At 46.4% G+C, this 23,562-nt stretch overlaps 1 protein-coding gene across 4 annotated transcripts in view; it reads left to right on the top strand.

Annotated features, from left to right (window-relative positions):
* The window catches only part of LOC143426611 (metabotropic glycine receptor), a 104,662-nt gene that overhangs the window by 20,793 nt on the left and 60,307 nt on the right, over positions 1-23,562 (top strand). For all 4 annotated transcript variants that reach the window (XR_013102174.1, XM_076900188.1, XM_076900186.1 and 1 more), the window contains exons 3-5: positions 10,109-10,232; positions 10,345-10,488; positions 18,059-18,259. Coding sequence is in view for 3 of the 4 variants with exons in the window: in XM_076900188.1 (XP_076756303.1) it covers positions 10,109-10,232; positions 10,345-10,488; positions 18,059-18,259 (469 nt within the window). In the remaining variant the exon portion in view is untranslated. The remainder of the gene's footprint in view (positions 1-10,108; positions 10,233-10,344; positions 10,489-18,058; positions 18,260-23,562) is intronic.

Genomic DNA, 23,562 nt, shown 5'->3' on the forward strand with positions numbered 1-23,562 from the left:
AATTAATCAAGCCCGAAGTGCCCACTCGACCCACGCTTCAATAATTGCACGAATGCCAAGTTCTCCGTATTTATCCGGGGTCTACTCCACGCCATTGTTGCAGGTAACAAGTGAGACCATTTCAGATGGTGAAAATTGACGGCGAACCGAGACGGTGCACGGTACGATGCGTTCAGCCGTGTATGTACGCGAATAAGTATCGATCAGTATGGTCGTTGACAGAGTCTTGCACGGTCCCCCTAATTGGTCCCAGCTGTGTGTTCCGATCGGAAGTCGACGCGGACGCGATTCGATTGGTTGACCGCGGACACCCATCGCCTCGTCCCCCTTTTTCAACCCCTGTCGCAGCGTCCGTGGGCCAAGTTTATAGGCCGCCATAAATACATCGTCGCGGATGACTCGACGTGGAAAATGACGGTGGCCAGGAGGGGGTGTCATGCTGGGTGGATACGAGAATTTCGGTCCGCCAGCCCCCGTTCCACCAGCCAGTGGTATTTCAACGTCGCGTGACTTCCGGGCTCTAGGAAGCTTGATTGAAACGCGAGTGTACCTCATGTGGTTGCGTTCCACGTGCGCTGGCTGGTTCCCTCTGCGTCGTTCGTAACATCCGTCTACGCGAATTCCTAAATAACGTGCAACTGCAGAGGCACTTATCCCTGGTGTTCCACTTGGTATCGCTGGTAGCAGTACTGCACGGATAAGATCGCGTCGCGTGAAGATCGATTCCTCGCGATAGACGACTAGGCTTCCTGTAGAACTCTGTTTAATTCTGTATAATTTTTAATAATCGTGGAAGTCGGTGTAGAGGATTGTTATGTACTATTTTTTCTACTGTTTGGAACTCTTTCCGCGTAACCAAACTGTATTAGAGTTTTTAACAACTTGGAAGTTCTCGCCAGTAAGTTGCCTCGATTCTCGAACTGTTTTCGCGGTTCAATCGCGGCGACACTGAAAGTGGACTCGTTTTCCGTAAGTCACGTTTCAGGCCACGGGTTTACGCGGGCGAGGCCCTTATACAATAGCTAAAGGGCAGCGCGCCGTGGACGCAGTCGAGAACAACGGCACGTGTAATTATCAGGTGAAGGGGGAATGGAATTTCGTAAAGCTAACCAAACCTAATCTAGCCTAACCTGTACCGCGTAGAATAATAATGGCAATAATAAATTGGTAGCTGAGCAGTTCAGTACAAAATTATTGTTACCGTTAATGAGAAGTTGTCAATGAAATTTCCAGTTGGTCGGTAATTACGAGGTTATTTGCCCGTCCTTTTTGTTAAACTGTTAGCGGGACGTTTGAATAAATGTTTGCTGGAGAACTAATTAGTATTTCAAGTGTTCTTTCATGCGAACGAAGATCATTTTTACTACACTCGAAAGTATTCGCAGTATAATTAAGTATTAAATAATGTTAAAGGGATGTATTTCGATGGCTCGTCGGTGGAAAAGGATAGGTTTAATCCATTTGATACGTAGCAAAGTTGAATTTCAAGTGCAATTCAAGATGCCACGTCGTGTCCGTTTCCTTCCCTCTCTACATTCTTCTAGGTATTCCAGCAACGTTTGAGCTGTCTCGAGCTTAAAACCCATTTCCGGGTATCAAAGGGACAGAGGAAGATTAAAAGTCAAGTGTGATTTCAAACGGAATTCTTTTAAAGTTCCATTCGTGCTTCGGAATAATGGATCCAAATTTCTTCGTCAATTTTCTATCAATTTTTAGTGTTCCTCGAAATTTCGAAAATTTTAGCGAAACAAAATTTCCTAAAGCATCGCGATATTTTGGAAATCAGCCTAACGAGATCTCCCTGCGATTATCAACGCTGCTACATTCATAGCCTTGCAGTCGTATCACTCTGGAATGTGGCTAAACCCGCTTGGCGCGCTGCCAGCCCTCGCAGCTGTCGTTGCCACTTATCATTTCTTCAGCCTCCCTGCACCGAAACTGCCCTCGAGCAGCGAGACTTTCACTTTGGAACACTTTTTCAATCGCTTTAAAATTGATCCAGCTCATAACGATTGTTTTTACAGCACAGAGCAAGCACACCAAACTCTACCAATTATTTCGCATCATATTCGTAAAGAGGGTTTCAACGTTTTAAGTGAAACAGCTCTTTTTACGGAACGAATAATGATTATTCTTTCGCGAATTTTTAGGAACGTTTCATTGTCCATCGAACTTCATGTTGCGAGCCCTGTCGACAGGCGGATTGCAAATCGAATTCGCAGGCCTCTATCCATGTGATAACTCGTTTAACGATTGCAACACGAGAGTGGAAGCGAGCCTGTTTGTCGCGTAACTGGATTTTTCAGTCCTGCACGTCCTGCAGTTGGACGAACGTGATACGACGTGGCACGTGATTAAGAGTCTGCGAGTTTATTCGCATTATTCCCTGCAACCCCCCCGCATTAACGAGATTTTCTTCGTGGCTGTAAGCTGAAATCTTCATTCGCGAGGATTATATGTTAATTGAAACAAAAAACAAAGTAGTTGAGACACCACGGTGTGACACTATGTACCCAGTCAAATTCTTCTTACATTTCGCAGTATTTCTGTAGGTGGCATTCGTTTGGTTATTTTTGGTGTAATTTCAAAATAAGTATCATGGTATCACATATCATTGTTTCATCAGAATTTCATAACACGAAAATACATACGATACTACATTTAACGGATCGAGTAAATTAAAATAAAAGATGAAAATAAAATCGAACGAACATTTACATACACCCCTTGAATTTCAAATATTACCAAAATTCATGTTCGAATGAATACGAATCAAGCTTTTAAATAATTCACGATGCGTGGTCAATTTTTTTTTGAAAGCTAACACAGTTTATTTCTACAATTTTGCCGACTGCAGTTAGTTATTAGTGTTGGCATTTGTAGTTATCCATTTAAAAGAATACTTGTTATACGAAATATTACGAAACTATTGTTTTTTCAAATTGGAAGTGTCCAACGTTGAACACGTGATAAATACAGAGGTGCTAATTGTTGGTTGTACGATTTCTAAGTCTAACATAACTTGTCTCAAATGGTCATTGGACGCGTATGTTTATTGGTCTGCAGCCTCGACCGGTTCAACGCGCTAAACATCCCCAGTTGGACCTGAAGACAGCGAAGAGCGCCTCGAGGAGAGGGTGGAGCACACGTCCAGTGCGGAATGCAGCTTAAGGCACTGCATTTAATTTCACTGCAGCCTTAATTTTATGGTGAACGCGATAACAGCTTCAGGCGATCCAATAAACCCGTCGAAGGGGATGATTTTCAGGAGCTTGAATTCCTCCAAGGGAACGACAATCATGCGCATAATATCGCGAACACGTTACCACTACGTTTATGAAGTCGTGCGTTTAATAAATCTCCTGGCCAAATACTGAAAAAGTAGAGGGTAGAAAAAGGGTTAATATATTAACAATAGTAATGATTAGAGTATCACGCATTGAGAAAGAAGCAATATAGTTAATTATAAGTGGTAACGTGCATGTTTGCGTACTAAGTTGGAAACATAGTTATTAAGCAGAGTGTCTTAAGACTTATGAAACTTTCGTGGAGGATCATTACGGATAATGATTATTGCAGTAGTATCGCGATGTTCGAGAAGAATACGTTCAGCTCTAAAAGCCAGTCTCAGATTTTACTCAAATGAAATCACGCATCGCATCCAGAATATTATACCCAGAAACCAAGATGAAATTGAACAGAAACATTCATTTTATCCTTTCAAGTTTTAAAACGCCAATCCCTTGTTTTCCATCGAAAGTAATCTTCTCGAATCCTCGCTTCCAGCTAGCAAGGGGGCGTGCTATTAATTAAGCAACTAAGACGTTCGTTTATCATCCACGAAAGAAGATAGCATCGTCGAATGTTCGATTACGGATCTAATTAATTTTCCTCGCGAGACAAGCCTCCGCCAATGTTCCCCAGACACGTAGTTTAACCGAGTTGTCGAGACTCGAGGTTGATGAAAATTTTGGCACGGCTTGGTAGCTTGTTCTTTTGTCACCTTTCGCACAATTCTAGCACAACAATGCCATGGAAATAACATAGAGAATACCGGAAATCCTTGTTATTTCAATTCTACCAGCCGGAAGACACGCAACACGGCGGCCGTTGAAAATTTCATAGCTGCATCAATTTTCCAACGATGCACATTTCCTACTCGGCAAACAGACGCGTAGCGGAATTTAAAATCAGACTTTACTCTCAGATGGGTAATTATACATTTCCCTGTTTGGGTCAGACGTGCTTGACTCTGAGCTAATTACATACGCGCGTTATACAAATTTTACAACACACGCAAATCTGGGTTAGTCACGGTCGCAGTAAGCCCACGTCAGACCACTGTTGTTGGTCGGATGTTGATACGTTATCTCTCGCTATTATTTCGAAAAAAAACTTCCCCTGATACCGGATGAAATTAAGTGGGACCAATTATACTTAAAGCTCGCGTTATTTTCCAGCGACTTTTCCGACGCTATTTAAAAAAATGCACTTCTCAGCTATCGGAACTGAACCCCTGAGTAACTTTCAGGCTATCGAGGTGATTATAAGGAAATTATCCGGAGCCAGCGACCTTTTTAATTAAGCGACGGTGTGTATGAGAGAAAAAGGGGAAATACTCGGGAAAAAAAGTTGCAGAACTTCGCGTGGCACGCGAGATATTTCCTCTTCGCGGATTTCGTGTCGTGGATATCGGAAAATCGGGGATCTCGAGACTCCTCGAGAGTTCAGCGGGCGCAACTTTTAATCGTCGCCTGAGATATCACGCGGATGGAATTCCTTTCAGATCCCACGTTGTAATTCCATTTACACGGCTCGATCTCCCGGTTTATTTGCGCGGCACATTTTTTTCTCCCCGCGATTCTCCTTTTTTTTTTACGAGCACCTCTTCATCGAACGTCTCTTCGAAATCAGTATTTCAAAAGCAATATTTTCCCTTCCAATCGAGCATTTCTTCCTTTCTTTTTCCGTCGATTCGACGGACACACGGCGATGTTTATATATGCTTTTTCATCCTCGTCGTACTGTGGTTATCGAGCAAAATACACACACGGTCGAATACGATTTCACGCAAAAGTAAAATTTATCAATACAGCAGGTTTTTATCAAACGAATTACTCCTCTCTTGTTTTTGCATTTCAATGTTTCGTCCGAATCGTTGGCGATTTCTTTTTTGCGAAGCTTTGCACATTTTTTCAATACGTATCGTACGAATTATTATTAATTCACGATGGCTGGAAAATGATTTTCCCTCGAGCAGCAGTGGAGGTCTACGCGAAGGGTGCTTCGAACGAGTTTCTTCGGATTACATTTTCAACGGGAAGTTCTCGCGAAATCGCGGTCTACAGCGTTCAAGGAACTGGGACCGCTCGTATCGATTTCACGCTCCGATTACGTAGCGGCAGTTGCCGATTTTCCCACAGCTTTCCCCGGAATCGTGTAAGCCAACTAAAGTAATCGCAGCGCGATAAAAAGAGCAGCTAAGCCTGCCGTGAGAATCGACGGGAGTCCCCAGCGAATCTGCAACACCTTTCGTCGCCGGTACACGTCCGGAGATTTCAGTTTCCGCTCTGTTAACCCCGCGTCTTCCCCTTTCAGCCGCGAGGTTTTCATTCGCTCCGCGCGCCATGAAAATTCCACCCGCCTATTCATCCCCGCGCCGCGTCTACGCGTTGCTCTGGACAAAAATTCATTATGACAAAACCTCCCTCCTTTGTGAGGTAGTTCAAAAAAGTCCTGCGCCAACCGATGGTTATGAAACTTTATACGAAAGGGAATAATCTCGAACTGTTGAATCGAACAGCTGTTGTAAAGCCAACATTGTTGCGCGTCCAATGAAACTTGCTCGCGTCCATCTCGATAAGTTCCAGGAGCGACTAAATCGAATTATGCGCGACTTTAGAATTTTATAAAGAGCGAATTTCGTGGCAGAAAATAAAAGTGGACCCGGGGAACGTGGATGTAATAAAACAGGCCGGTGAAATATCTGCGGCGAACTTGTTACGCTTACGCGGTACTCTTTTGAACGGCGCGAAGGTTTACCGTGCAATCTCGTTTACATTCAGAAAAAAATATTCTAAAGGGAGGCTGGATGCAGTCTCTGAAATGTGACTGCGCGTAGTCTCCTGAATCTACAGGAAATTACGCGAGATGTTACGTGGCGGATACGCCTCGATTTCCCCCGTTTCCATGTGAAAACAATCGAATACCTCATTAGGGGCGAAGCGTTCTCCCGGTTTAATTCCTTGTTCGGAGAGCAAATTTTGGCGATTAATGCGCCACTTCCGTGGGCCTCCACCCAAGTGTTACCGCGTTCTTGCTTGGAGCCTGCTCTGTTCCTCGTAACCAGCGGGAAACCAGTGGCGCTTGCAGTCGGGATAAAGAGGTTCACGGTTAGCCGTGGGAAAAACGAGGAGCGAGAAGGGAGGGGCGAGTCTCAGCGTTTTAATCAACGACTTTTAATGAACGAAAGGAATCCTTGCACTTTTCTGTTCGAACGCGGTCGTAATAGGGCGTCGCCATTTGGAGTGCACGAATCTGTGTCGCATGCAAATGGCCGTCCGCGGAGTGGATTTTAATTTTCCCTTCGCCGTTTTTTTTCTACCGCCGCGTTCAGCTAATTCGCGCTCTGATCGAGAAATAATTGCTAGCACCGCCTGAATTCCTAAGAAAACGGATCCTCGAAAGAATGCGAGAGACGAGGTTGGCGAAGTATCGCGCGATTCCAAATTGTAGTTGTTAACGCAGAGGGAAAAGGCATTCGTTGAACGCGTAGGCCAGTTTCAGACGACACGAAGGAACGACTCAATAAGGGACCCACTTGAACCTGCATGTCGCACCGTCTTTCACTCCTGTCCTCGCTTCGTTATAGTCCCCGAAGGGTTGCATACGAACAGAGAGCTGAATAGCGGGAATCTGTCTCGTCGCGCGTGTCCCGACGCCATTGAAAGCTTACGATTCTACGTAACTCGGTTAATGCGACGTTAACGACCGCATTTTTCATCGCGAACGTCAGGCGCGGGCGACGGTTTTGCGTATCCGGGAACAGGAAGCGCTGCCCCGGCTACGGGCCATCGAACGAGAAAAATGAACGACTGCGTTTAGTTGGCAGCGATGGCGATCGTAAAGTTTCGAACGATCGTAATTCATAGTGTCACGTGGAACGAGCTGTCTCGCGTTCGACGTCCGATTTACAATCACGGAAGACCGTCACGCGTCCCTCCCTATTATCGTGGCTCCATTATGGTTAATCGAGAACGGGGGACGTAATCGCGAGGGGACTCCTAAACGACGTTCAGCCGCGCGTTCAAATGAAATTCGTACGTTGGACAATGCTTGGTCTCTCTCATTAGTGGCGGAGGATGGCGAGAAACTCATTTCGAACGTGGAAGAGGAGCGCGAACTTTCGTGCAATACCGTGCCGCTACAATAGAAGTCAGTAGATTGCGGGTTACCTCTTCTCAGACGAGTAGATTGCGACGTTTGTTTGACGGACAAATAGAATGTACCGTTACTCGTCAGCCAGGATGCTGATACTTCGTGAAGATCATTTAATAACGAAGCGAACCGAGCGGATCTATAATCACTGGTCTGGCAAGGAGAATAGACTCGTTTTCAGCGAGGCAAGTAGTGTAAGATGGTTAGCGGTCAGACGATGAGACCATTACCAGCAGAGCAAGTGGAATAACGTCGTATCTGACTAAGCACGTAGAACGAGACCGTCGCGTGTCGGTGACAGACCAAGTGGAGTAGCACTGTGACTAGCCAGACAAGCGTTACTTGCGCAGCGTCTGGTCAGACAGTAGAATAAACTAGTTATAAGGCGGACAAGTGAAATGTGTCACAGGCGCAACCTAAAAGCAACAGGAATTCGTAACAAAAGATTGTCAAGACGGAAAAATGTTATGCTACACCGTGCATGTTTCTTTTCTCTACCGGGAAACCATTCCTTCGCGCCTTATTATTTCCCTGGAATCCAGGAGAAGGTGACGGGGATCTAAAATGAGAGCAGAACCGTACATCTTCGCGCGGATATTTTCATTTTATTCCCGTTCGCATCGCGTCTAATATTTTACCGTCAGACCCGTGGCAAACAATCCTTTTTTGTTATTCGCCCACCTCCGCGAATACGCTGGAATTACCTTCACCGAGGGAACCTGGAGAATCTCCGCGCGGGGATTAAACGCTTCCGTTGAATGAAACCAAAGAGCGCGAAGCAGCTCTGATTAATTTGTTAATTGCTAACTCAGCGTTGCTAAATCGCCGCTCGTATTTCGTACGCCGGTTCGAAACGTGGGTGTTTTCGCGTCTCCTTCGTTTTTTAATTCGCAGCACGACCCGACTGAAAATATTATGCTCCCCGTCGAACACAAAGGGGCAATACATTTTCTTCGGCGTCCATTAGCGGCGGAGTTCGAGGGTTCCTTTCAGGGACCTTCGAGCAATATTCAAGCTCTTTCTAATGGAATCGCTTTGACATCATCGCCACTCGATATCGAAGGAAAATGCAGTCGGTGCTCGGAGATTTTCCCGATTTTCTCCCTTTTTTGCACCGCCCTTTTCAATTCTCCCAGCCTCGAATCGCCCGGCGCTTTATATTATCTTCGCGTTTCCCGGATAATTGCGCAACGCTAATTCGAATCGCGCGTGTAAGCTCGATCGTCCCTATCGGTGCTCGAGGACGCGCGAAAATTCTCCCAGGTCGTCTCAGGCGCGCCGTTGTTAATTGGCCACCGTTAATTGGAGCGCTACTGCCTTTCGTTCTGCATAAATGAATCGCCCGCCGGGATTCTAGGATCATGCTACGCTGCATGAAATCGAACGCGTCGAAACATGCTGGGTTAGGATACAATCCGGGATTGGCTATTGTTTCGCGGATGCAGGAAATGAAGGAGAGTTTTCTGCTAATCTTTGCCAAATTAAAAGAGAATCGGATTCGCAGGCTAGCAATTCGATTGCTCGCTGTACTTTGTTCGCCGGTAGGATGTCTACTGTTTCCCCTGGGAATTAAGGAATCCAATTACTTCGTTTCATAAAAAAATCAAAACTTTGAAACGCTACGTAATTTTCAACGTAACCAATTTAATATTCAAAGTCGATGATTTAACGAGCGTGTAACCGGAAAGGTGATTCCAGTAGTATCAGAAGTTATTAAGCGGCTTGCAGATAGAATGCACCTGTTCAAATGAAATACCTGGTATAACGCGACGGGTACCACGAAACGGCCCGTGGATCAATTTCCCACCCCCTGTAAAGTACGTGTTCTGCGTCGTTAATGACAAGACGCGAGATGCAACGCTGGAGCGCAAACAGCAATATACGTTACAGCTGTAATGGGAGACACACGAGACACCGATTGGAACAGTATTAATCGTCACAAGAATATCAGAAATAATCGCGTCGCATTGATGTTTGTCATAGAACATATGTTGTTATTTTATCCCAACGCGAAAAGGAACGCAAATGGCACCACCAAGGACTACGTAAAGGACACCTCTGCGTCGACATATATATTCTTCTCAAATATAAAAAAGATCACGTGGTAGATGAAGCTTGAGCGTACAAAAATGGCCAAGAGAACGTTCGAAAGTCTAGAATGGTCAGCCACACGAAGTGATACTCGAACGATTGTCAGATTCAGGACACTACAGCTTCGTCGAGAGGGACTGTCCACCCGGAAGAGACGTTAACCGAGCTTTGTCGTATAATAAATTGATGGAACGATCAATAGCTTTGCACGTAGCATACTTGAGCGTTTGACACCGCCGCCCATTATGGTCGATCACAGGCACAAATTTCGACGATAGTAGCCTTGTTCTCGCGGGAATATGAATTTCATCCAATTACTGGCTGTGCCCGGTCCATTGGGCGCGGATAACTGTAGAACTTTGCTCCCGTTGTGCCACCCCGCACATCCTAAGGCCATTTAGCTGGTCCACGATAAAAAGTTGTACACTAAATGGATAAAAAAACAAGCTATCGCGAAATCGAGTCGACGGTTAAACCAACTACGTGACAAAGTTTCACAATCGATTAGTATTTAATAAATGAGACCATAGATTTTGGATTTTTTTGTACAGTTTGTGAGATGAAATATTGTTCGTTACAGAGGGACAAGTGGAATAGACATCGATTTGCGCAGGCTGGACATAGATCAATGTCCACTGCCACCAGGTTCCACTCAGCTGAACATCTTTGCAGCCAGCGACAAATGCAAGAAGCGAACGACCGAGGTCAGTTTACTTTCAAGCACCTTTTTATCTCGAACGAGCAACGAATCACTTTCGTTGGTCCAATTTTTTACCATTCTCCTCCTTGATGTCTAAACGTCATTTTTTATTGCAGTGCATCGCCATTCCAGGACTGGGATTTCGTCGTGGGAGTTATCGATGCATCTGCAAACGTGGCTTCTACTATCCGGAGACAAAGTCCGCCAGTCGATACTACAATGGCACCGTGATCGAAGAGGAATACGAAAAATTGATGATGGTGAGTCCTTCGACCCACTAAGACTCAACCAAATCCTCGAGCACGTGGACGCGTCACGAAACCCGTTCGAGAAATTTGGCGCGCGGCCACCATGAAAAATAACTCTCGACAGTCAGTTATTCGGGTCGCAGTCGTGTCTGTTCCAGCTTCCGACGACTTTTAGGCAGATTAAGAGACAGCCTCGGTGATAGTTTGTCAGTGTCGTTCACTGACGACTAAAAATCGCGTGCATGCGAGCACACCTCTACTTCCAGGTCATTGGATACCTATACGTACATCTTAAATTATACTAACTATACATATACTCCTTTCTTGCGAGGATTTTCAGAAGCAGCCACGCCATAAATCAACCGGTGCGGTTAAATACTTTCTGAGTCCTTTTGTACCGGTTGCCTCGGTGCTTCACTCTTGATACAGAATTCTGCCAGCCAAAATATACAAGAACTGAACTCAGCGTCTCTTCTGACCCGCTCTGGACCTCTTTAAACCCTGTAATCTCGATCTAGGAGCATGGCGTGGATGACTATTAAAAAATGCAAGAAAGGAGATTACTCCAAGAGCTAATTAAGGACCAAAGATCCCGGTATAACTAAACCTCTCGTTGTTAATGGGAAAATTAGCTATGCCACGATGAGTACAGCAAATATCCGCGTGGATTCGTGGTCCCAGTTGTAAAGACGAATCCCTGTTATTTCAACTGATGAGAATTTCATCGTAATACCGGCTAGTATGGACATTAGCAATTCTGACTGAATCTCTCCCATAAAACGGGGACGAGTAACACTTATTTGCCCAAATATCATCTCGATATTAACGTCAGGACTGTTTTAGGTCATGTTCGGTTTTAGCCCATGACCGTGGCTTATTCAGCGCGATCGGTAATTCTCCCGTTCTCCTCGACCAATCCAGAGATCCATCGAATCAGCGCCCCTGGACGTTCTCTATCCGCCTAACTCTCATCCCGGATCATTATCATCGAAACCTGGCGTCGAAATTGTTTCAAATAGTCGATTCTGGCGAGCGAATCGGGCCGTTTAATTTCACCGCAGCATCAAAGGGTACTACCGATCGTTGCCTCGCCATTATACGGAATATGACGTTTGTCTCGACGACGGAATAGCCGCGGTCCGATCGTAATTGCTGATAAATGGCCGGGGTACACGCGTACGCACAAAAGGCGGGCATCGTCGCTCGTCCTTGGTCGTAATTAATATTTCCGTGACAGCCGGTTGAACGATTAACCTCTCAATGCTTTGCCAACGTTGAACAGCAACTGCAGCCTTGCCAGACTGCAGGGGAGACGCCTGGGTTCATTTTAATGCGCTGCATGCGACGTTAAACGTTGTTCCTGTAGGCTATATTTGAACGTAGCTAGAATTCTTAATCAGCTGACAAGATCAGGTTGTGCTATGTAGAGTGTCTTTTAATGACTCGAGGAGGAAAACGGGTGACGAGGATCTCAATTGTTAATTGTGACCATTTGCACATTTTTGAATCGACGTTCGTTCCTTCGAGAATTGTTTGAGATCGGTGGAACAGCTCGCGTCACTTAAGACGTCCCTTTTCTTTGTCAGAGGTAAAAGGTTAGCAGTGGGAAACTTTTTACCGCTTCCAGTCGTAGACTTTAATCGACGTTCGAATAGCGCAGAGGCAGTCGCGAGGTCGGGCTTGCACACCGTGGAGGCGAAATCACGCGAGGCTCGAAAATTACTCCATGCCTCGCGCAATACGAACCCGGCCTGGTTCCGTTCGTTTTCACATTTTCCATTAGCCTGTCACGAACCGGGTACACGTCGCAGACGAATGCGAAAAAGTGACCCAATTCTTGTCATACTTTCTTGACGATGCCAATCAGCCAGACGCCGGGTCCGTATTCGAGTTGAAACACTTTCCTCGCCCAGTCAGAACCAAGCGGCGAAACCAATTTCTTTTTTCAACGGCTAATTCGATCGTCCAAAAGAAGGAAGAGAAAAAAGGAGTGCTGGAAAAAAAAGAAAAACAGCGAAACTCACCTTTCGATAAGAAAAACCGATCGCACGATCCGTCTGATAAGAAAAGATATTTATACGACGAAAAAGAACGATTCGATCAATCCCCTTTTCGATTCCACGGGACTTGCGTCAGTCACGGCCTCGTAAGGGAATAATCCAGCAGGATTACGCGGGAGGAGAAGCATCTGAACCCTCTGCTCACCCTTTCCGATCGATGTGTTTGATGTCGCCGGGCTCCTCCTCTCGTATTCATCGTCGATAACGCGATAAGCCGTGGCGCGAAAGAAAAATGCCGCTTTTAATTCAGTGGTTGGGGGTGGCACCCTGTCGTCGAAGAGATTAAGGGTGCTATCTATTCAATTTCGCCCCTAGGCCTGTTGGCCTCTCTGGTCGCGAGCGTTTATTAAATTGATTCCACTCGGCCAGTGATTTGCGAATATTAAAAAATGCAGCGGGCACCTTTAAAGCGGGAAGAGGAAATAACACCCTCGGCAACGTGGAAGAAACGCACGTTGCACGGTTCGCCAACTTATCAGGGGAGCTAATGTAATATCGAGTATCGGATTTCTGGGTATCCAACGGATCTGATAATGAAACGAGCTCGCTTCGAGTGTCATATTAACCGGGAACAGATTCGTCGAATTAATAACGTTTCACTTAAACGCGAATGGGAAGTCGTTTCGCTGTCTGACGCAGGTGTCCGCGTCAAATCGGACGCATAACTCGGGATGACAGTGCGGGTGACAGCGTAACTGCTGTCGATATCCATTTTCGTGCAAAAGAACGAACGAATCGACAGACTGTCCGGCGATTCTACGGGATTACATGCAGGACGCTCGAATCGGAACGGGTGTACAATTAGGGAGAAATTTGGGCACGATCGTTGGACGGTGACGGCTCGCGAAGGGTCGCGAGGTGCCTCCTTTTCGAAGGAAGGTCAAAATCTCCGTAGTTCTTGATAGTAACTCGAAGACGACGTTAATAGACTTTCAAACTCTGGAGAACAAGCTTTGATACGGTTTCGTGCCACTGCGAGTTATCTGTTAGATGTGGCTGCGAACTGAAGCAGAAAATGCTATACTGTCGTGAGAAGGGTTCCATGGAATTCCTAGGCTAGTAGGAATGCGTGTACGTGTCTGGGGAATTTTATCGGAACGTACGAGGAAATCTAGTAACTTCTTTATCTCTCAGTGTAAACGAGAATGAACTCCTGTGTAGCGATCGCGTGATCATGAAAGAATATTCTACTGGGTCAGCACGAAGAATCATGAAGAACTTGTGGTTGGTTCGTATTAACGAGTTTTAATTCATTTTTCCCGGGGCAGGACTAGAATTTATACAGCGATTTCCGATGAAGTCTGGCACTTGGAACGACGATAATTCCGTTCGGAATACGGTTAACTGTTTTCGTGAAAAATCTCCCTAGCCCGTACCGCCGTTTCGAAACAGGAAAAAGGAGCACGACGAGAGTACGTGCGTCGAGTGAAAAATCACTGAAATTCGAGATCCCAGCGCCGACCTCTCCGTACTTTACCGCACGGCTCCCATGCCAACAGTCTGTAGAAGACGTAATATTTGTTGCACTGGCACACTGCCATGGAACTTCTCCACATTCTCCGTTCGAGGGGAGAAAAAATGGTAGCTTCGTGACTCTTTTTTCACCTTCGTTGCTGCGCTCGAGATTAAACGCGGCTCCGGGGAGCTGTGCAAATGAAATAATTTCTATCGCATCCTGCGTGACCACAAAACATCCTCCACTGGTCCCCTCGAAAAAAGGGAGAGGATTCCTTTAATTAAGTTTACGCTTGGTTCTTTTTTTTTTCAATTGCAAATTGAGCTGCAGCCGCGCGCCAGCCCGCGTTCACAAAAACGCGGAGCTAAATTAGGGCACGACCTTGCGTAGAAGTAACGACCGATTTATTAGCAACCTGTGTAACTACGCAGCGGGGGTGGCATTTGCAACGGTTTGAAAAGCCCTGTAAAATGGAACAGCGCTCTCTTGAGAGAAGGGGATTTCGAGAGGTGTGCGATACAACGCCATCCGATGCAGCCCCTCATTTACCGTCGTCCTAACAACGAAACACAGGACGAGAACAATAATTCGCTTCCTTCGCCACTATCATCCGCGACTCCCGCTGCTTTACGAAGTCTCAGCTGTTGTTTTGTTCCAGCGAAATAATGCTCGAACAATAAATCCAGTCTGTATGCTCGCCCGTTTCCATTTCTTTCATTTTTCCGCGTCCCATCGTACCAGAGCACATCAGATCAGCGCATAGTTGGGAGGTTTCCAATTTTAGACGAAACCCTTAAGGAGACGTAACACTTCCCACCCTTTGTTCATTCAGATCGAACATATTACAACGTAAAATGATCGAACGTAAGTCTCAGGCTAATCTCAAAGACTGATCCTGATTGCTGCTGAAACTTCGCCTCTAATTCGAATCCGATCCGAACACGATTCGAACCGATTCGTGGCTGACCCGAATTTCACTCTAAACCCAACCTGAACCCAATTGATATCAGATCCAAGTTTAGCCACCTTTTTCCGTTATCATTCGATCTGATTAAATGAATCCATATGAAAATTGAAACGTTCTGAGATTCAGATCGATCCTGGTCCCGCGCAGCGGAAACTCGTGACGAGCCACTTGGGCGAAATTCGTCCCTAATTCTCCCTTAAACCCCTCGGATCTAATTTCTTCTCAAGTGCCGTTCGCTTCGATTCGCTCTTCTAAAATCAGAATTAAATTCCATCCGCGCGGGTTGCGCGTTGGAATTCCGTCATTCCGTTTATCGCGTATAGAGTTGGCCAACCCCCAAATTCGATCCGCTCTATCGGGACCGATATCAATCGACGTTGCGGCTGGTCGTTGGTCAGGGCCACCGGAAATCGTTCTTTTCATCGCGCCACGCCTACCATTATAATTGGCGGCACGGTCTCCATCGATCAGCTGGTTAGACGGCGGAATGCAGAAAGTAACGGAGGAGCCTCTCGCCTAACGAGCCGTTTCCGTAATCGCTCGGCCATTTATTTCTTTCGTTGGACGCTCGACCGGTTTTTAAGCCGCCGATCGTTGCTCCATGAATCACGCTGCACTCGCCACTTTCAGGTTGTATTCTTGTTGGGATCATTGCTTTCTCGTTCTCTCCGCTCTGTTGGTGGCTTCTCTTCACCTTTTTCCTCGAGGGTGCCTGGAACACTCTGCATTCTATCGATTACGAGTAAATAAATAGTACAAATTGAGATTGCTATTTTGTCTGATTTTAAGTAGGTAACTCTTTGGTTAGATCAAATTCTCGTCAGAGCTTGGGTTTCTCCGACTGAAAGCTTCTTAATCAGGAATAACAATCGTAGGAATAACGAGTGGATGAATAAGTAAAGGAAAGAGCAAGACTGCTTTGCGTCAAGTCATGTGATTCACTCGAAGGATTCGCCAGGCGGATGACAGATAGTGTAGCCAGTTGTGTCACGAAGATGCTCGTCAACAGATGAGATTGCATGTTCGAAAGGCATTGCAGTTAACCTGACAAGGGAATCGAACGTGGGTCGTTGGGGATCGTCAATATTGCAAGCTTAGTGTCTGCTCTCCGTGACAGCGTGTCATTTCTGATTACGCCAGACATCCGAGCCGAAGTTTAACGGAAACTGCCGTATACCCTAAGCGCGCTCTGATTGCTTTTTGATTAGAATGCACTTGTCAACGGTGACGGGAACCGGAAGCACGGTTTCAGATGGAATTTATGCCACGTATGATAACAGGCCGGATAGAATGCAGAAACTTGGCCTGGAACGTTCGAAATTTAGTTGAACCTATCCTGTGATTGATCTCGAAGATTATGCTAATTCGACTTTATAGCACGCTCTGTCCAAGCGTAAACGTCCTCGATCCGCTGACACGGCCACCTGTCAGACCAATCGTCGAGCGGTTCTACTGATTGCTCCACTCGTTTGATCACACATAGAGCCAGACTATTAATCGACATCAGTGCTCCAATTTTAGCCGACTTTTTCAGTATCAATCAGAACGAAATGGCAATTGATCGATTCAGTGATCCCTGAAGCGCCATCAATTGTGCTCCGTTGAATTTTAATCCCCTTTTCCGCGATTGACAATCATTATTGTCACTCGGAATGGAGATGTTGAATCGTCGAGCAGGATAGCGCTCGTGACTGTTGTAGTCTGTTGTAGTGTATATCTCGACAGATGTTTGCGGTGGATCAGCGATCAGGGAAAGGCTGTCCAATGATTGACCTGTTTCACTGGCAAATTCAAAAGGTACTTTAACGCTGCGTATTTCGCATCACGAAGCGGATGATGCTCCCTCTTTTTCAGATCGTTTCTCGTCTCTGTGACCTGCTCGTTCTATCAGTTTTCTGGAAAGATATCGTCGAGTCCTGATTCTTTCCATCTATGTAACGGAAAAGTTACGCGTGTACGCGTTAATGACAACGCATCGTAAAGTTAATTCACGATACGTGGGGATGGCATCTGGGCGTAGTTACTTGCTCCTAATATCCTGAACCATAACGCCGCTGGTCGTGATTTGCGACAGCGATAAATCCGTAGGAACTTAAGTCCCGATCGTGAACACGATTTACGGTGGTGTGATTTGTTGTTGCCCGGATTTACGCGGAAGTTGCCGCGGTCTGTTTGCGGCGGAATTTGCTTTGGGTGGGAGGCATTCGTTTTACCAGCGCCGCTTTCGACGTGGACAGTAATGAACCGTCCGGTGAACAGGCTGAGTTATGGCCGTCGATGGGATCAAGCGCATAGCCAACAACCGTCGAAGGCCAATGGACGTGCCTGAATCTTTCATGAGCAGTCAGGGAGGCAAATTACATATCAATTACGAAACACCTCGTATATTACCTTCCAAGCGAGACAACTAAAAGCTGGAAGGTTTGATGACGTACCACTTAGTTTGGTCCTAAAATACGAACCGTAGAATTGCGCTGTCTTTACAGAAATTAAATTGAGAAGGTAGAGGAAGATGTACCCTTTAAAACGCGTTTCGTTTTACGTCGATACGCCAATCCGTTCCAGAGTTATACGCCTTTGAAGTCGTACCATTGATGCGTCGACGGAATTCCAGGAATTAAGCTCCGCCCAATATTTCCCAAGGAATGTGTGCGCGTGGTAAAAAGAAACCCGCTGACTGCGCTCCCTTCAATGAGCAATGCGCGCATTGATGGTAGGTCAGTGGTGCGTGCGAGTAAGACGGCGATAGTTAGGCATTGGAGATTGCTGTCCGCTTTAAACGGCGATATCTCAGAAACGGAGAGCCGTATCGTCGTGGAACGAAGAGCGTTTTAAAGGGGAAGCTCTCGCGCTTCCAACGACTTGCTCAGATTTTACTACCGCCACGTATAACGAAATAACATCGAGACTAAAAACAGCACACTGTAACGAACCTTCGCGGTATTAATTCCTCGTTAGCTTCGATGGAAATGAATGTTAACGTGAATTAATGGTGGCTAATGATGTTTGCATACGTGTAGGAAATATAAAACGAGAGAGATCGAAGCTCGATTTTCCAAGCGGTTTATAAACTCTATCTTCTCGTTCTGTTATTAACAGGGTGACGAGAGTCAGTACGATGTGGATGGTGTATTCGAGTGTCTTCCATGCGCTGAGGGTTGCGAGTCCTGCGAGGACGACTCCCCCTGCGTGGTGTCCTTGAATTGGCTGATGAGGACCGCTATTCTCATCTTAGAGTGCTGCGTCATCGCTTGTTTGCCAGCAGTCGCTCTTTTCACATGGAAATATGGGAACGTGAAGGTAAGTCATCTTCCTAATTATTTAGAATCCCAATTCTGTTTGCCTTGATTAACTTCCAAATGCTTTTCGCGTGTTTGCTTTACAAAATGGTCGTGTAGCGATCAATGTAAATTCCGATGGTTCTTCGATTTAGAACCAATCCTCGATCTCGAACCAAGGCAAGCGCAGAGATTTTGGTATCGCTTTAGGGAAAGCCTAGGCACTGACTTTTCCGCCATAGGATAATAGCTGGCCTAACCGAATCGACGGACGAATCGCGTCGAACCGTCACACTACTACGTCCAGCTAGAGCCAGTTTCCATTCCTACCCGATAATGGAAACCCTTCGGCTGACGAATCCTATCCTGTCCAATCGGCCAGCGTGATTAAAGGGAGAAAAGCGTTATCCCGTGCGCGCAGCGGCCACTATTCCACCTGGCAAACACTATAGACCTCGCATGGCGTACGTTTTCCGGTGATTGCTCGTTTCGTGATCGCATTTTTGGAAAATAACACGTTCTACGACCGGAAAAGGTGCGCGCATTGGCACCGGAAATTAAAAGCGCGACCCAAGCTAACCTGCAGTAACCTGTCAGGTTTAGCGGATCGAGTGTTCTCTCCTTTTTTTCGTACATTTAGCCATTTTTTCTGGAAAATTGAATCCTGAAGTTGTCCAGGGCAAAATTTGAGTAGAAAATAGTGTTCCATTTACTGGAGCGTAAATGTAGGCGGTATCGTAGAGAAAAAAAATTTCTACCTGGACAACACGATGATCCAAAACCATCAACTCGACGCGGAGAAAGGGGGAAAGCACTCTGGTACAGCATCGTTGCTGGAACAGCCGCGGGCTAGTAAATTCTCTTTAATTAATCGGAAACAGGCTGAAACCTAAGCTGCAAGGCACACCCTTTAACTACCGCCGCGAGTTGTTAGCGAAATTTATTACAGGAATCGCCCAAAGACAGAATTGTTTCCAACGGATCCTGAACTTTCCACTCCCAAGTCAGCGTTGATAAGATTTCCACGCGGATTATGAACTCTCCTATCCTTAAACTATACCAGCCCCTACGTAAACCCAACTTCTAACTTACTACCAATCACATTATAATCCCATCCAACCACAGGCGAACGGATCGACCGTGTACCCGCTTAGTAATAGCAATAATAGTAAATATAAGCGAAATCTGTGAAAATAATCGGTAAAATAACGGAGGATACAGCGTGCGAACAAATACTCGAGCGATGAAATAGTTTACGGTGAAGTAAATTTTGACGTTGGAAGTTTTCATGGTTAATAAAAGCACGGGTGAACAATCGTTCTCAGGGGGAGGATTGTTAATTCATTCGTTCTCGTGCGAATTCATCTTTTGCTCCCTTTACAACAGTAGTGCTGACGCGTAATGTTCGTCGTTCTTTTTATTCGGTAATACGCGTCTGTTCATGACAGCAGCTGTGGATCGCGGACAAAGTTGTTTAATGTTGGAAATTCGAAGCGTCCCAAATGAATTTTTAGTCCTTCCATCGGCGAAACGATTGATATTATTTTTTAATCCAGCTTTGATCATCGAGAGTGGTACATTTTTTTGTTCCCCCTGTTTTTTACGATCCATCCAGTTGTCCCTGTTTTCTCGCATTTTGCTATTTTCTTTTTTTTTTTTTTGTCACGACCGCATACCGTCGAATCGATACTATTGTTAGTATTTCCGACGTGACAGAATCGCGTATCGAAATCGAAATATCGCTTGGCAAAATAGCCCATTAATCGAAATAATATTTCGGGATGAGGTTCCCGCACGACCTTGCAATCGAACGCTGACCACTTTACGAGTGTGCGAAACGCAACAAGTTGCAGAACTCCGGCTCGAGCCCTTGCACCTGTGTACGTGTGCCTCCGCATGACGAACCCAATTACCATACCCACGACGCAGAATTCGGAAATGAAAAATTCCCCGTGACGTTTCCAATTACCTCGAGTTTTCACGATTATCCCCCGCGCTTTCGGAAACGAGCAGACGATGGAAAAATTGGAGCGGACATTTCCGTGCTTCCTTGCCAGCGAATACTATACGAGTATCGCGTGTCGTAACTGGTATCGATAGCAAAAAGTCTAGTGTACCCGGGTCAATTTCTTGCTTCGAGTCACAGGAAAATGATCTTCGCGGAGAGAAATCTTCCCTATCGGTTAAAAATACAATTTCTCGGTGCTCTATGGAGTCGCGGAAACGAACGAGACACCCACGGGATCGAGCAACCGGGCAGAAAAGGGGGAAAAGCAGAGGCACACGCGATAAATTTCGTTTTCAATTGTGGCAAAAATTGCTCATAGGAGGAAGTAGTATTTACGAGCCCACCCCAGTGCCATTTCTCTTTTCCATAGGAGAAACGAAATATATCTCTCGTACACGAAGCATCCCCAAGGAGTAACTGAAATATCATCGAAGTCCCCAAAGCAAAAGTAGTACAATTTTGCAGTCGAAAAAATTAAAAAGTTGGATATTTTCTTTAAAAAAAAAATCCAGGAATAAATCGCGCGAATAGATAGCGAGCAGACGAGGCACCTTAAGTCACGGCAATCCGACGTGCACATACAGCAGCGAGCCTAGCGTATGGCGCGTGAACAGAATAAACATGGGCGCGTAAAAGTTGGCCGGAAGCCATGTATCCCAGCGATATATGGTCGCTTAACATAGAAATGTTGCCAGCGTTGCCTGTTCTTCGTCGTACGTACTCAGCATCCTGCTTTTCCGCTTGGCGGATCACGCGCACCGTGGGTTGATAACCGATTTTCCTCAGTGGATCAACCACGAACCGCTCGCGCGAGAATACTCCGTCCCCCCGTGGGAATCGTTCGATCAAACTTCCCTCGACGACGTTCGCCCCGGCTTGATCGCGTTTTCGTTGCGTTCAGATGAGATAAACGACCGTCAGATCACGTTCTGGATCGTGATAGTTGGACAGAGTGTGCTGGAGTGTTGCTCGGTGGTTTGGTGATGAGCCTTGTGATATCTATCCGTTTTCGAGGACGCTGGACCTTCCGCTGGAACGATTTCGAGGAACGCTGCGTGGAAGCCTCGAATGCACCAGCAATGGACCACAGCAGTGCATTATCCAGATAAGAAGCTATTCCAAGTCGTAATGAACAACATCTAAGAAGACGGATTACCAGTAATGGACCTTATTGTGACTGTCCAGTTTCTTCGTCCAAAGTAGCCCACATTTTCACAGCTAGCCACAGGCGCCATTCACCGAATGCATAAAGGCGAGGCGAAAGAATCGCCGGATCAACGCTACCAACACCATTCACGGCGTTGAAAAACGACTTTCCTCGCTTCTTCTTCCGTGAAATCCAATCCCACTCGTCTCTCCGGTTTTTTTTCATCCAGAAATCGCTGCCACCAGAAACTCGCCCAGCGCAATACATCATCCATTCAATTCGCTTCACTTTCGCCGAGTGACAGTAACGCCAGCGTCCCTGAAATCCCGCAAAAACTCTTCTTCAACCCAGCATACGTTGCCCATAGACTGTTCTCATTCCTTCGTCCGTTAGTCCTGCGTCTTTAATGAGTTTCTTTGATGTAACGAACTCTGTTGAAGGCCAGCCGTAATAAACCGGTTTACGAGCGTGCGTGTAATATGCACGCCAGCGTTTACGGGCCCCGTTCCACGTAATATTCGCGTCTTCCCTCGTGCTCCAACCAGCCAGATGCGATATCCTGAGCAACCACCACCGCGAGCTTTATCGCCACGTCGAATAGATTAACCCTACGCAGACGTTGGTGTACTCCCTTGGTGTTCGCGCAGGGGTCAGTCAATTTAACGGTGCTAGCGCTGTAAACGAAGCGCGGATCGGTTCCTCAGCGTCTGGCGCATTCGATTACCCTCGAGCCAGGACGATCCCAACTCGAAACTTCATCCCTCCGCTTAGCTTCTTCGCTTTGGCCAACTTCGCGTCCCCACTTTGGTCGCCGCGGTTCCTCCGTTATTGCGTTACAGTAATTAAATTGCCCCCTCAAACGGTACCCCAAGTCCGGTTTAGGTTTCTTCGAGTGGCTGTCGAGATTTTGGATACGGCGCTCGCGAATCTCGCGGAACCGGTCGGGGAATTCCAGCGCTGCGAAGTTGGGGGTTGATTAAAGTTGCCCTACTGGGAGTGGTTTACCGCTGGATTATGCAAATCGCGGGTAAAAATTACGGGCTACCGGCAAGGGATACGTTTGTTTGCCGATGAACCAACCCGTCCGACTTATGCGAGATTGTACTACCTACAGTGAGGGTTTCTTGGTAACGCTGGGGTTTTGGATGGTGCTGTGGTATGGTTTCACTGAGTCCGTTTGATTTACACGCGGATTAACGCCCTCGCTCGGTATACAGCGAGGGAACACGATGTTCTTCACCTCGCGAGACTAACGATCCGGGTGGTCAGCCGGCAGAACCGGTGGACAATTAAATAGTACGCTTAGTGGAGGAGCGACGCCGAAACTGACCCTCTGTTGACGATCATAGTGGTAATGAGACCGCATACGCGACCTGTCCGTGGCCCATTAGCGTAACAAGTCGCCATAGTTGTGATGGTTACTATCCCCCCCGGAAATTATTACACGTCGGCCGAATCACGTAGACAATTGCGCCTGGGTAATGCGTACGTGGGCCAAACCGAGCAGCGGAGTTTCGCTGGTGAACACCGCGTCCCAACGAAACGCGCTCGCCTCGCGTCAGCGGCGGCTACTTTTCAAACTAGCGGATGCGACGATCGTACCATGCATTATTCATCGGCCGTGTTGAACATTTGTTATTTAGAGAATTCCGTAATCGCAGTTAAATATTGTTGGGACGGTATGAGCAGCTGGAAATTGGGAAAGAGGTGCTCTCTGTTCGTCGCGGAGCTAGCGATATAGCTCAACGATACGTCGGACCGAGTTTCCAGAGGGCCTCTAACGCAACTGTATTTCCGACAGCGCAGCACGTGCTTACACTGGACGAAATTACACGTCAGCTTTAATTCACCTTTCAAAGCGGATTTTTAAACAATATCCTCTGGACAGGTTGTCAAACGCAATTTATTTTCCACATGGAAATTCTCGTTGCCTTTCTCAACGCGCTCGGAGGATTACAGTTGTTTGTGCCCAGAAAGATTTCGTTTAATTTTAATGAAAGCGTCGTATTAATTTTCAACGTTGTAGAGGAAGGTAGCGAGGGTAAATTGAACGAGGAAATCGACGATCTTCTGGCGTTTTAATTATCAATCAACGCCAGTCGTTTCATACGTCGATTGCTCCACTTACGTGGATGGTTGGAGAAAAATGCATATCCATGCTGAACCAGCG

The sequence above is a fragment of the Xylocopa sonorina genome, chromosome 9, assembly GCF_050948175.1.
Source record: "Xylocopa sonorina isolate GNS202 chromosome 9, iyXylSono1_principal, whole genome shotgun sequence".
Classification (NCBI taxonomy): domain Eukaryota; kingdom Metazoa; phylum Arthropoda; class Insecta; order Hymenoptera; family Apidae; genus Xylocopa; species Xylocopa sonorina.